Below are 15108 nucleotides of genomic sequence, written 5' to 3'. Positions count from 1 at the left end.
TAGTAGCTCCAAACCAGCTGATGTGAAAAAGTGGCTTAGGTATTAGGCTGCAATAAAATCACTCATCTTGTACTTGGATACTTGAGATCGGAATCTCAGATTCGTAAGTTCAAGTTGCAGTCTTCCAGTTGATGTGAAGGTCAGACCTTCAGCATGCCTTGTAAATGGGCTTTATTGGGAAGTACACGATCAGATTTGTTTGCCTAAAATAAAATGTCTAGTGGAAGATTCCACCTATGTGTGCAAGACCTCATGCATCTACCAGTGAAGCCTGTCCCTCAACTTGTAGTTTGCAGTATAGATGACTTAATTAGTAACAGAAGGACAAATTCAAGGACATGAGTGTGAGCTCACACCTGTCTAATCTCCTCTTTTAAGTCACATCATCTCCTCTTTATCTAAACTATGAGCTAAAACTGTGTTTTAGTGTAGGAGGTGATTGGCCTCCAGTGAAAATGAGAGTCAGAGTACTTTGGCATCTGGCAAGATAAAACCTTGCATTAAGGTATTCAGCCTACTGCAGACTGGTTAGCTCCTCCTGTGTGCATGTTTCATGAACTTTTCCTGGCCACAGGACTGTCTCTGTTCAGTTACGTTCCATGGATTTTGTGCATATGGCTTAGGAACTAGAAGGCAGAATATTCTAGCTGAATGTCTTAAATGTGTATTCACTTTCCTACAATTATTTTATTAAATGGAGAGAAGTAGGAAAGAAGAGTAGCCTCTGTCCCTGACCACATTTTTCTTCTTTTCCAACATAAAAACATATTTTAAACATACATTTTTAAACATGAACATCTCTCATGTCAATGAATCTTGCATAATTACGTAGTGCAGTGTGCCTAGTAAAAAGGTTAGGACTTTAAACATTAATAACTTTATTATTCTTGCAGTAGATTTCAGAAGATAAAAATTGCATCTCAACGCAGAAAACAAATTAGCTTTTAATCAGAAATACAATGCAAGTTCTTAGTAATCAGTAGATAAATTATATGTAAGACCACTAGCATTTTTAAACTTGCATAATTTAAAAGCTGTTCAGTGCTTTCTTTAATGTGCCTGAAAATTGTGTTAGCTTTTGTGATGACATTACAGTGGACTATGGAAAAATGCAGCCCAAAACGCTTTAGAGAAAATTCTGAACAAAACAAAAACATGTTTTTGGAATGAAAATATTACAAAAAGAAAAATTGCTAAAGAAGATAGGATAATGCAATGTACTGGTTGTGCTCTGTGCATTGAGCTTACAGGTATATTTGAATGTTGTATGATTAGCTCACCTGCCATGCTGGGAATGAAGTTGTGTGCATGCAGTAACCAGTAAAGACATGATGTCCATGCTTCTCTCTGTCCTTCACCTTCTAATTTGTCTCAGAAGAAGAGATGGTCATGCAGTTTCAGGGAATTGATGTAATACACTATTTCTTATTATGATGTAAGTTAGCCTGTTTTATTTCACTCTGCAGTAGTAAGCTTCCCTGGCTGCTTTGCTTCACTCTTTTAGTTACCTGATTATAGGTATATAGCGCTGTTTGAGTGCCCTACCTTGCCTCGTGCTGCCTGTCCTCCAGGATGTGCGTCTCTTGTGCAGCCTGTGTGTTATTAGCTGATTTTGGGCAGACATGTGGGACGTAATCCAAGGGAGCCAAATTGAACCACTCTTATTGTGCCTCTAACGATGTCCTTTATTTGAACTGCTGTACTTAAGTTGCTTGCAATCACTGAACAATCCCTTCAGCCTCTTTCAAATAATGGTGGAAGAGGGTCTGTGCAGATTGAAAGCCAAAGTACTGGAGAGAATAGCAATTCCACACTCATCTCCTGTATCAATATTAGCAGCAAATCAGCTCTATTTCATGATCATCTGTGACTCCCTGTTCAAGGCAGAGTACACAGTTATTTTCTTGTTGCAACTTTAATTATTGGAGCAGACATGCAATACACTAAGTTGAACTGTAGAGGGAAAGTAGGGCACTTGACAGTTTGCTCAGGACATTCATGAGAGGCATGGGACTTACTACTGGGGACATTTGTGTATCATTCTTATTATGATAGCAAACAACCAGAGGAACCAGAGGAAAGATGGGCTCAAGACCTTCAGTTGTGTGCTGCATCTCAGAGTGGAGCCTGAAGCTGGCCCAAAGTTGAAGCAAAACAATTGAATGTTACAGTTGGGTGCTAGGAATCACATTTTGGGGTTCTTCCTATAATTTTCTGCTCTTTTAGTTTATTAACTATATTATGTCTTGCAAATCCCTTCATGATCTGTATATCCATGACAGGATGTGTTACTGATAAGTGATCTTCTGTTTTGGAAAGGAGATTTGTTAGCAGGAAATTCTTGCAGCTCTCAGATGATCACCAGCTGTTCAAAATGTATTTTGTAATCTAATTACAGGATAACCAAACAATACAGGCATCTCCAAAGTATAATTTACAGCAAGCATAAAAAGCTGTACTTCAGCTGATATTGCAGTGTTTGAGCTGTGATTCTTCTCCTAAAAAAAAATAAAAAATAAATAAAAAAGTTCAGATCTTTTAGGTGCTGATATAGTTCATAGAATCATAGAATGGCCTGGGTTGAAAAGGACCACAATGACCATCTTGTTTCAACCCCCTGCTAAGTGCAGGGTCACCAACCACCAGACCAGGCTGCCCAGAGCCACATTCAGCCTGGACTTAAATGCCTCCAAGGATGGGGCATCCACAGCCTCCTTGGGCAACCTGTTCCAGTGCATCACCACCCTCTGAGTGAAAAATAGTTGCTGGGACAATGCTGTTTCAGATGGCATGCCAGACCTAAAGATTTCATTTTTGACTGAGTTTTTATCCAGACTTACTTCAAAAACTGCCAAAGAGTGTTGTAAATCATGTTGATAAAATACATTTCTTTAATTTTTCGATGTATATTCTGTATTTCATGCAGTTGATAACTCATAGGGTTGATAGTGGGAGGCTAGTTCAGCTTCAGTGCTCTCAGTTTCCCATTTCAGCTCATCTTGAGTGCCTGCCCTCAGCTCTCTCCAGCCATGCTCTTGATGGCAGTCTGTTGCTGAGAACTTTCCAAAACCTGAAAAAGTTTGTAAGATTGGGGTGCTATGGCTTCTGTGGTGTTTTGGAAAGAGCACATGCTAAACAAAATTGCGACTTTTAATTAATATAACCAGTGCTTCAAGCCATGTTTTCTTCAGAGCATCAGAATCTCTCAGCATTTTTTTGCTAAACCTGGTTTCATGTGGAAAGTGCTAAGCTTCTCTACAAGAATTCAACACAGCTCATCTGTACTTAACTTTTCTCCATATTCAACTGTGACTAGAAAGCATATGTCAGTGGAAACAATATGTTTAAATGCCTAGCTTTATGTTAAAATAATGGTATTAATATTTTAGCATTCTGAAGGAGAAAGCAGTTATTAATATCGCCCAAAGACATTACTAAAATTGCTCTCTTTTTTTTCATTTTGAGATTACCATCTGTGTAGCATCAGTAACAGATGTTCTTTTCACCAGAAAAATGTACATGAAAGCAAGGACAATATGCCTGTGTAGGCTATTGTAAAAAAAGAGCATTATAGAATCAGTGGAAGAACAGCTCACAGAGAAGATCATGTTTTGTTTCAGGAGGATTTGGAAAACTATTATGCTCTAGCTGAAACAGAAACTTCAGCAGTGAATATTTTCTCAGAAAATGGTTCCATTTAAAAAAAAAAAAAAAAAGTGGAAGTTTATTCAGAGTTCTAAATTTCATGTTTTCCTTGCTTTCTGCTTCTTTTTTTCCTTAGTTCATACAATTCACACGAAACCTCCATTCTTTGTGAATTAAAGTTGTTAAGGGGAAGAGGTCCTAAAATATCTGAGTATAAAATTAAAAACAGTTTTCAGAGTGTTTCATTGATTATTTACTGCATTCCTGCGGCTCTGTTAAATCGAAGGGTGTGATAATATGCAACAAATTAGAGTAACTCCATTCATTTCTGTCAGCTTCTTGCAGTGAGAACTTGATCTTTGATTTAAAGTTCCTGTTATAAAGGCTGATGTCAGCTTGCAAAAGCTTTTTTGATTTCAAGGAATTTCATTATTGGTTTCTTTTCCCTATCTTTTCAGCATGAATATGTTAATACAACTAATATTTTCTAAACCTTTTCATCCCCTCCTGATGCTTTTTCAGGTTACAGAATGGCCGGTAGGAAATCAAGGTTTGCTGTATGACCGTAATTGGATGGTTGTAAATCAAAATGGAGTGTGCATAACTCAGAAGCAGGAGCCAAAGTTGTGTCTTATAAATCCCTCAATTAGTCTGAAGCAAAAGATTATGGTCATTCAGGCAGAAGGTAATTGAACAATATCCTTTTTTCCCCTTTCTTACTGATGTTAAACTTGCATGCAGAAACACCTGTGTGCATGCACAGAAATACTGATTACTGTGTATGCATACCAGCTGAACAGACATCTGCTATCAGCTGCAGGTAAAGAAGGCTGAGGTTGGAATAGCCCTGGGTAGTTTCCTAGCTTGTTGTTGGGATAGGTAGAGAGCAGATAGCAAATCCGTATGCGCAGTCGTGAAGTGAATGCTTCGGGAAGGAAACGTGATTTGATAAATGTGGAAATCCATTGACTAATCTGTCCCTCCACATCATGAAGGAGAGTTCACCAGCCTGAAGGGACTGTCGCCGCTGTGAAGGTAAAGGAACAGGAGTCTAACATCAAACATCTAGGCCAAAGCCCTTCCCATGTTTTGCTCTCCTCTTTCCTCCAGCAGCTATGGGACTAGAGGGGTAGAGTCTTCAGTGGGAATTAATATGAATTAAGATAAGAACCAGATAGTACTAAGCTCAGTTAAATGCTCTCACTAGCAGGCATGTTTGGGCTTCTTTTGACTCATCAAAACCCTCTTTATTATCTGCTGAAGGGAAAAAAAATGTGAAAACTTTATGGAAATCTTTATGGAGAGCCCCTTGCTACTTGGGGATACAAATTATTTATTTTCCTAACAGTGCTATTAGCACTCAACAGTCGAACAGGTTTGTATTCCACTGAAGTCATTATTAATGCCAAGCTTGCATGTGGCTGAATGGTGTTTATCATTTCCCTTGTGTCTTACATTTACTCATCCTGTATGTTTTAACTGTTATTATTATATGTGTTCTCACTTTACACAGAGAAAAACAAGGAAACTTATATTCAGATTTTTAACCCCTTATTAGAACTCCATATGAGTGGTTCTGTAACTACAGCCTCCTTTCTGTTTGTACAGTACATTTGTTGTCCACTCCAATTGTCAGGCCAGCTAATTTCTTTTGTCATGTTTATCAAATGTACATTAGAGTATTTCTGCTATTTTTTTTAACACTTTTTGTGTGTTCTAGATCCCAAATACAATCTTGTTTTTATTTAGGGATTCCAATCCAGCTCTCAGGGGGCTCTCTGCCCCCCTCCAGGCACAAGCATTCCTTTCCCTCTGGACATTTCATTATTGGAAAAAATTGTTTATAGCTATTTTATTTCAATATGGTTTAGTATTCCCTACCCTCGCTGTCCAACAAAATAAATTTGTCAGTGTGATTCAGTGTGACAGTAACTACTTCAATACCTTTTGCCAAATCCTTCCTGTGCTGAGACTGCTTCAGGTTCTTTCTTTAACCCCGTGTGTGAGCTGTCTAACAGCCAGCTCTGGATGGACAGGCAGATCAACTGTCTGACCAACCCAGAGGTGGATCCTGCTGTGACTGCTTGTGTTGCTGTTCTCATGGCTGTTCCTTACTGTGGTAGAGGGAGGGAGTTTTTAATTTTGAGAAACTGCATCTCTGGGTTTTGACAGTTATTTTGGTAGTCTGTGTGGTTGTTAGCAGGGATTTCCTGTTCTATTTGACATGAAGGGTACAACAAACCCCCACTTTCACAAGACACAGTTTGAGAAAACTGATGGTAGTTTAAATCAGCTCCCAAATAGAAAGATAACTTTTTATATATTGATGTAGGGTTGCTTCCACTGAAACAATTAATGATGGAGCTCCCAGCAGCTCAGGGCAGGTGAGTTTATTTCCAGAAGTCATATTGCTAGAGCGAGAATAAAGGAGAATCTTTTTTCTCCTGCTCCGCCAAACACATAGGGGCACAAACAGCACTGGGCTGGTTCCTGACACATAAAAACAGAATTTGCTTGCGAATACATTCCTGTAAAAGGCTAATCTCTCTCTTTACACGTTAGCTAACAATCAGCATTACTCTGGCAAGTTGTGACAGTTTGCCACCGCATGGAGAGAGAAATTTTAAGTGCTATGAAGGCCTTTTAAAACACTGGAGTAGAAAGATGCTTGCAAAACTGAACAACTAATTACGCTTTATGGAGTTTATTCTGCCTTCAAATAGTCATGTGTTGCTGCCAATAAAAATAATAGGAATTATACAAATACACTGCTGAAAGAATGTACATGAATAGTTTGTATTTCAGTCTATTGAAATAACAGACCTCTAATTTTTCTCATTCACTGAAAATAGGAGCTATAAAGACAAGAATATTTTTTTATATATTAATACTGTGAGCACATCTGTGGATCTTATTATCAAGCAAATGACCATGGAGAATGAGCTTTTACAATTTAGTAACTGGCAATATTCTGCTTTTTTTTTTTTTTTTTTTTTGCCTCAAGATAGAATAAAATTGTAATTAACAATGTTTAACTGACCTAAAACTCTCTCTAAAATGTGTATTGTTCAATAAAAATGCGATTCACTTGTTTATAAAAGCAAGGCTTTTTAAAGCCCTGAGACTCTATTTTAAGAAATGTTGTGAGTATGCCTTGTTTAGAATTTTATTTTAAAAGATAGTAACAGATAAGGACACATATAGTGTCCTTTCAGGTGGCTTGGAGCTAGATGATCTGTAAGGTCCCTTCTAACCCAAGCTATTCTGTGATTCTATAATTGTATGAATCAAACTTTTCCAGAAGGAATGATGCTTATGTTTAATTATTTCAAAGTACAAGAATTACGGACCACATTTGTCGTGGTCCGTAAGTTGATAATAATGTCTTCTTTTTTGGTTGTTGCAGGCAACTTCAATGCATGTACGTAGGTTGTTCAAAAGTAATGCCTCCTGTTCAGTTCCATGGAAACTGCAACAGGTACAAAGAGCACGATAACACTATTTGCAAGAGCAAATTCTTAGCTACAAAACACTGTTTTTCAACATAGTCACCACCATTAGCTATGCATTTTTGCCAGTGATGAACAAGAGCCTGCCTAACATACTTGTAAAAAGTTGCATTGCCATCCGGAATGTGGCTTGTCTTTCACTGTGCTCACATTCACTTGTTGATGGCCTCCATCGACATTCAACAAGCGTCAGGGAATGTTGTGGGTGCCATTCTTTGCATATGGAGGAATTCAGTGACACATTTATGCTTCATACACCTTTCCATCTCAGACACCATTTTGTCAGAGTGCCCCACTGCTGCCATCTGTTGCAAAGCAACAAAATGCAGTGGAATACGGGTGGGAACATTCAGTCTCTACTGCCATATCACCAACATTCACCTATGATATATCGTGGGCCAACATCATAAAATAGGAGGCATTACTTTCAGAGCAGCCCTTGTATTGCTTGAATGTTTTATTTTTCTAAATGAACCTAAATTTTCCTCCTTTGTCTTTGCTTCTGAGGTATCCCAACGTTGCTAGCTAAGTAGAGAATGGGATTCTCTCTGTACTGAAAACTTGCAGGAACTGGAGCTACAGCAGTTTTTTGCTACAGCAAATCTGAACTACATTTCATTCCTCTCCTTGCAATAAAAAAAAATGATTTCACCATGTCAAAGGGCTAATAGAGCTTAATTTTTGTTTGTAGGACAAATATATAAGCGGAAAGTAAAGAGTGAATTCATGACGTGCCGGTATAAAACTGGAGTACTGGAGATCAGATTCTTTGTTGGTTTGTGTTGCAGTATAATAGAAAATAGTTGGATTCATTGCAGCCACATAGACACTTTGTTCATTGCATAGGATTATTGCTTTCAATTAACAGATAGCAAAGCTGTACAGCTTTATTTTTTCTTTCTACTGAACTACAGCAGCTATTCCATCTCTTTCACATCCCATTCCTGATAAAAAAAACTATGGAAAAAACTTTTAACATATGTCATTACCAGGGATTCATCACCTTGTTTAAGCTCAGAAATGGATACATGTGAATAGTTGTCTATTTGTGGTATCTATAGATTTTATCGTTACTCCAGTTATTGTAATTTAATGTCACATTGTATTTCTTTTCATGTACAGGCTATGCTTATATTTTCTTTTCCGTGCCCCATCTTTCTGTTCACTCCATCCCACTGCTCCAAAAGAAAATACAGCAGTGATTAATCATCTCCTGATTTGCTAGAGAGAGCAAAACAGTGATAAACCCATGCTTTCAGCAGAAGCCATGATTGAGGCAGTAATTCTGTGCCAGTTATATTGCCTGAGATTCACAAAAAATGAAGTTATTCAAAGCTGAAGCAGTGTATTCCTCAGCGTGGCTTGGGTACCAAGGTCATCTGCAGCCTTTTCTCTTTGCATTGTCATTTGGAGCCACCTACAGGCAGAGAATATAATTCTAGCAAAAAGGAAGAGAGGATTTTTGTCGCAGAGAATGTGGGAGGCTGCTGTGATTGTGAACAGGTGCAAACATAGGCATTTTATTCATTATTGTATGATTCTACATAAATGTTTTTTAATTTGGTTTTCTCTTTATCTATCTAGGCATGGATCCAATATCTGTATCACTAGAAGAAAATATTGGAAAAGAGGCTGTGATCTGTGAGAGTAAAGTCTGTTCACACAGGTGAGTGAGAGCAGAGAGGAAACCAAACCAAAAATCATTGCAGTAAAACTAAGAACATTATCAGATAGACACTAAGGGGCAAAGTCCTTTAATAAAAGTGAGGGAAGATAGAAAGCAATAAATGTTCAGTGAGTTAGGGGGCCAGGAGAGGACAGTTTGAGATAAATAATTTGGCATGAACACATGTCTGGTAGAAAACAGTAAGTAACAACATTAATGAAGAGGGAGTTAAATGAGAAGGTTACAAGAGACTGATGACATGGCACTAACTTGAGTAAGAGAGATCTTTGTTTTACATTTTCCAAGGATGAGAAAAGGGAAGGATGTCACCTCTTGCTTCCAAATGTCAAACAGGAACCTCAGCAGGACTCTAGAAATTCAGCTCATTCATTTGACAGTAATGATGCTGGCAGCTTTGCCCATTTCTCACTGAACTGATTCAAATTTGCTAGAACCCACTGAAGTTAGAAACAGCTTTCCTTATATGTACAAGCCTTTTTAATTTTGTTTTGACCATCCATGTTGATCAGTGTCCCTTTAACAAGCCTAGGAGGATTGCAGGTGAGTATGTGAAATATGATCAACTCTAAATCAAAAGACTTAGCACCTCAGTGAAATATAACATTATGAATAAATTAATTTCCTATCAATGAATTAAGCATTTATCCATTATATTTGCTAAGTACATCCCAGTACCAAAAGTTTTTCTGAATGACTGGCAGTGTTCCAGATGCCTTCCTAAATTATATTTGCATTTATTGCTACATTTGTTTTCCCCATGTCTTTTGGTAACCCCAACTGAAAGAATAATTTACAGATTCCTTTAGTCTTTTGACCAATGTATGCAGGTTATTTGTAACCCTGGATTGGCTTTTATGAGGGTAACATAAACAAGCCATCAGAAGTCCTGGCCATTTTCCCAATGGAGCCATGGAGGAAATGATCTTCTCCTTCTTTTCCACTAGTTATTCAGATGGTGATAAAGAGGATTGTTGTCTCAGAATAATACTTTCCTCAGGTGGTGGAATTCACCCAAGAGTCATTTGTTTTAACCATCTGTCCCACTTCCCTTAGTGTTGATTCATCCTTCGGCTCCCCATGGTTAGCCCATCTATTACAGGTGCTGCTGTAAAATAGCCTAGGTTGTCTTTTTCTCTGTGTCTATATGTTTTGTTGTCATGCCATATATTACAGTATGTCTTTCATGTCAGTGACTGTGCTATTTTAATGCATGAAGCGGGAAATTTTTGTGGGAGACAGCTTAGAGTTCTGAGGAGGAAGAAAAGGATGAAGTGGTGAGGAAAGGGGAGATACAAGACAAAGACTGTGATAGGCAAATAAATAAGGCAGTAAATAAAGCTAAATGAGTGGACAAAATTCATGAGGCTCCCCACATTCTCAGAGATCCAACACTGATACCATGTTCCCATGTTTCACAGGGGAGCCTCCAGGGCCTAGAATTGAGAAATAGGAGCAAAACAGGGCTTTGCACACATTGGAGTGACGGGGCTTTTTAGTACATCTAACAGAGAGCAGATGAAAGTACTCATAGAAGCTAGTGTTAAGTTTATGGGTGCTGCAGAAAACTCCAAGTACTCAGGGTTAGTGCTTTGCTGAAATAGGCAGGAACACAGACACGGTATCAAAAAAGTCAAGGTAAGGATATTTATGATAGAAGAAGACAAAGGTATAGTTAAAAACAAGGTGAACTGAACCTGTTATGGGTGAATATAAGTATTCTATCCCTTGGGATCAGTATTCAGACTTCATCTGTCCTTGTTTCTTGTTCTATAAATTACCAAGCCAGAGGGACCAGCTGTAAGGCACTGAAGCTGAATGACATAATAATGCAACGAGTGGGGAGCTCAAGGCAGACAGCAAGTAAAATCTGAGGACGAGGCCCCGCTTTACAAACTGTCTGACATGCTGCAAATGAAATGTAATACTGACAGATGTAAAGTAATACTTGACAAAAATAAAAACAAACAGAAAATGAATGGACTTGAATTACAACAGAACTTTGAAAAGGACCTTGAAGAGACAATGGTCCTTGCTCAGAAAATGGTCTGGCAATAAGGGAAAGCAATTTGAAAACCCTGGAGTCTTGAAATACAAAAACCACATGGTGACATTTGATGAACTATTCAGAATGCTGTGCGTCTCTAACTTAGCTACTGTGACTCAAAAGAGAAAGCAAATAAAAAAGAGGGACAAATTTTCATCCTGATTTATGCAGTATTACATTCCAGCAGGCAGCTAAGCAGTTGGCTCAGCAGAAAATTGAAATACCTCTAGCACCTCTGTTTGGGTGGGAAAAACTATTTGGGGAATTTGTTTCTCCTGTACTGTGATCATGAAAGATTCATGTCTTCTCATTAGCTGCCTTCTCCCTAACACAGTGAGCAGTGAGGACACAAGAACTGCTCACTTCAGGTTATGAATATCATGTGGAGATTCACCTTTTGTCCCCAGTTCTAGCCACAGTGCCATTTTTTCATTTCAGCTTTAGGACATCATTGACTAAATGCATCAGGTGGGCATCTGTCCAGTCTCAGACTGGGGAGACAGATGCTCAGCTGCATCTCAGTAAAAATTCAGATCAGCAGCTGAAGGCATATCTGATCCCTGCAGGATTATAAAATCTCTTGATATCACTTTTCCTGGCTTTCTACCTGTCCAATTTGATTGAACACACGGTACATTTCATAAAGCCAAGTCAATTCCTCTCTCAATCTTAGGGCTTAACATCTTTTACCATGTGGAGCTGTTTTCTTGTTTCACAAAGAAGAGAGTCACCATTCAGCTTTTTTTGTCTGGGTAGGAAAGCAAGGTGAGCACAGGACCACTGCTACTTCACTTTCCTTATTACAAGAATCTTGCCTAGATGGTCATGAGAATCTACATTCCTCTCACCTATTCATGGCACTTAACGGTTAGACATCAGTCAAAATGTAGTTAAAAAAACACACCTGGAGTAAGAGTCGTCCCATCCTGAGATCTGATATAGATGCAAAGTAGTTATTTCTTTCTATTTTCTGTGAGGGAAACCCAGACAATTAGCTAAAACTAGATGCCCTGTTTTTAGACAATTGAAATGAAGATGACTCTGGGCCGAGGATGCTAATTGCAAATAGGTCTGATCTGTGTACTTTCTGAAATGAGAGCAGTGATCTAAAAACCCTGTTAGTAGAGCTTAGATGCAGGTAAAGAAGGCAAATGTTGCGTAACTCACTAGACAGATTACTAGTAATAGGAACCATCTTTAGGTTGAGAAAAACCGCTACATGGGTTCTACTAGTGGAGGATAAAGTACATACCAGTGAGTAACTTTTCCATAACACTTCACTGTAATGCTTTAGTATGGACTACCAGTTACTGTACCTCAGAGTCATTGTCTTGTGAACCACAATTACATAATAGTTTATTCTGCGATAATTGTTGGTCTGATATACCAAATTAGATCTCATGAATATTAAGACTAACAGAGTAGAGCTGAGGAAATTGGGAAATAAAATTATACAGAATAAGCATCTTCGTTATTTGTCTTCAGTTTTGCAAGTTAATGTTTTGGTGATCTCATGATAGGGTGAAAACATATGACTGTGGAGAAAGAACTGCTGCCTGGTTCTCTACATTTCTTGGTCGTCCGTGTCGCTTGATAAGACAAAGTCCAGATGGGAAAAATGACGCGCAACACAAAAATACAAGAGGTTTGTTGTCAATCTTAAAAAAAAAAAAGTGGTAGCTCACGTAGTAAATATGGAGTCATTGACTTAACACTGAGTATAAAATTTCCTTGATAAAAGGGGCAAGAGTCATGAGATATTGATCTAGTAGGCTTCTATGGGTACATTTATACCTGTGCTCTGCTTTTGCTGCCCTTCTCTTGCTTTCATCTGGTGAAAATGCACAAATACCTCCGTCTTTCTTTTTTATCATCACTACAATGATTTTATCTGGAAATCCAATGATCATTTTGAGAAATGGTGATGAAAAATCTATAAAAATAATGTATTTTTATACTTCTTTTTTTTTTTTTTAATAAAAGCAATCAAATTGAAAGAGCACTGAAAACCCATAGATGTTGCTGTTGTAAATGATTTTAAAACTGGTAAAATCTCGGCTGTATGTCAGTTTCTAAATGCATTGTATCATTACAATTTGCAGTTTTGAGAGGATTCCTGGAATCTTTCTTTAGTGTCTGGAGCCCAGTGAGAAATGTTTTAATGAGAAAGAATAAGAGGTCAAAGGAAAAATGAAACTACTATTATAGTCTTCCTGATTATCCATCACTGTATAATACAGGATTGATTTTTGGTAGGTCTGACATGTGCTACAAGCATCTCGCTCTCTCTTGTGAATGAAGCTCAATACCTCCTGATAAATGCAGCCAGCATTCTGCAGCTGAAAGAACATGTTGCTCCAAGGTAAGATTCTTTTGTCTTCAAATATCTTTCAGCTGTCCTGGATTCCAGAATCTTGCCAGAAGATACCATTATAATTGTTTTATCTCAAAATTTAGAGGCATGTACTTTTCAGTGTTCAACAAATATATAGGTACTAAACTACTGTAGTTACTCACTCCTGAAATGCTTCTGAAAACTTGAGTTAAATACTCAGATATAAACTGCCTACCAGTCATCTTTAGGAGAACTTTTAACAAGCCTCTTGACAGTTGGTCTGATGCTGGGGGACCATTAGGAATCAGTCAGCTTCTGTTTGTGGAAAGAATGTGGATAAGTTAGTTTTCCTTAACATAAGTAACCTGTTAGATGAAAATATAAAGTCTTGTTACTTACTGAAATACTTCTTCCTATAGGAAAGTTTCAGATTTAGAGAAACGTTCACAATAGAAATTGTATGGGAACTGCTGAGTCACGGCCTGAACCTCTGATTAATCACCTGAGGCGAGCCGTGAGTCAGCCAGAGGAGCAGAGGTGAAGGCAATTCACCTGTGCTCCTAGACCTATTTAAGAGCTGGCTACCAGAGGGGAAGGATCTCTTCTGGAGATCACCTCTCTTGGTGTTTTGTGGTGAGCTCAGCTGAAGGGTAAGCTCTTCCACTTATTCTCTTTTTGTGATCGTTGTCTATTTTGCCTAACTCTCTTGATTATATTGTGATTATAGCATCTTGATATCTATTGATTATACAATTATATTGTGATTATAACATCCTGATATCTATTGATTATACAGAAATATTTTAGAACTATTTGCTGGACTGTGCTTACTTTGTTTATTTATTGAATTTTGTATTACTGTACAGAAGTGAGAGATAATATTACTGTACAGAAATGAGAGATAAAGGCAGCAAACAAAACACTTCAGCTAGACTGGGATTTAAAGTTAAGACACCCAACGCTAATTATATTTTCATAAACTGAAACTATTTCTCGAGTGTAACAAAGGACAGGCTGGAATTCCATCATTGTTGTTTCTTCCATTCTTCCATACCATATATGTTTCTTCTCTGAGCTCATGTCCCCCTTTCCTTGTTTCACCAAACTATTGTGTCTGCTTGGAGACATCTTCTTTCCCTGTAGTCACCCACCTACATGTCTCTCTGCACTGAAATTCTTGTTTATAGAATCATAGAATGGCCTGGGTTGAAAAGGACCTCAAAGACCATCTAGTTTCAACCCCCCTGCTATGTGCAGGGCCACTGACTACTAGACCAGGCTGCCTGGAGTCACATCCAGCCTGGCCTTGAATGTCTCCAGGGATGGGGCATCCAAAACCTCCTTGGGCAACCTGTTCCAGTGCGTCACCATCCTCTGCATGAAATACTTCCTCCTAGTATCTAACCTAAATCTCCCCCGTCTTAGTTTAAAATCATTGTCTGTTGTCCTAGTGTTATTGCTATATATATATGTATACATAGCTGTAGGAGGATACATATATGACTTCAGGACTTAAAACCACAGACTGCGATGAACATCAGTACAGATCAGCTTGCGTTTCCTTCTTTCTTTAGGAGACAGTTGAACAATTGAACAATCTTGACTTATCAGGACAGTTTCCCTCTGGGAAAAATGCCTGGCAGAAGTTTGAATCTGTCCATCTCTCAAATACTTTGAGTACCTTTTCTCAATGATTATTACCTTTTTTTGAGGCTTGACTGGCTGGGTTACACCTCCTTGGGAAAACAATGCTTGCAGGTATCCCTTACTCACACTGGACATTTTCCATGTGGGCTCCAGTGAGGGAACTTTCCACGTATGATATTTGAGTGCACAGAGAAAGAGTAAGGCACCAGAGGGAGCAGCAAATGACAGGAGGAGGAGGACA

General features: G+C 38.3%; 1 protein-coding gene across 2 annotated transcripts in view; it reads left to right on the top strand.

Moving 5' to 3' along the window:
* MOCOS (molybdenum cofactor sulfurase) overlaps positions 1–15108 on the top strand; it is a 210452-nt gene that overhangs the window by 182461 nt on the left and 12883 nt on the right. For both annotated transcript variants that reach the window (XM_042870227.1, XM_042870226.1), the window contains exons 9-12: positions 4168–4330; positions 8739–8820; positions 12406–12530; positions 13142–13247. In XM_042870227.1, the coding sequence (XP_042726161.1) occupies positions 4168–4330; positions 8739–8820; positions 12406–12530; positions 13142–13247 (476 nt within the window). The remainder of the gene's footprint in view (positions 1–4167; positions 4331–8738; positions 8821–12405; positions 12531–13141; positions 13248–15108) is intronic.

This window comes from Lagopus leucura, unplaced genomic scaffold (assembly GCF_019238085.1).
Source record: "Lagopus leucura isolate 7727_CA_CO unplaced genomic scaffold, USGS_WTPT01 Super-Scaffold_100002, whole genome shotgun sequence".
Classification (NCBI taxonomy): Eukaryota; Metazoa; Chordata; class Aves; order Galliformes; family Phasianidae; genus Lagopus; species Lagopus leucura.
The sequence above is the reverse complement of the archived record's forward strand: the minus strand, read 5'-3'. Positions and strand labels throughout refer to the sequence as shown.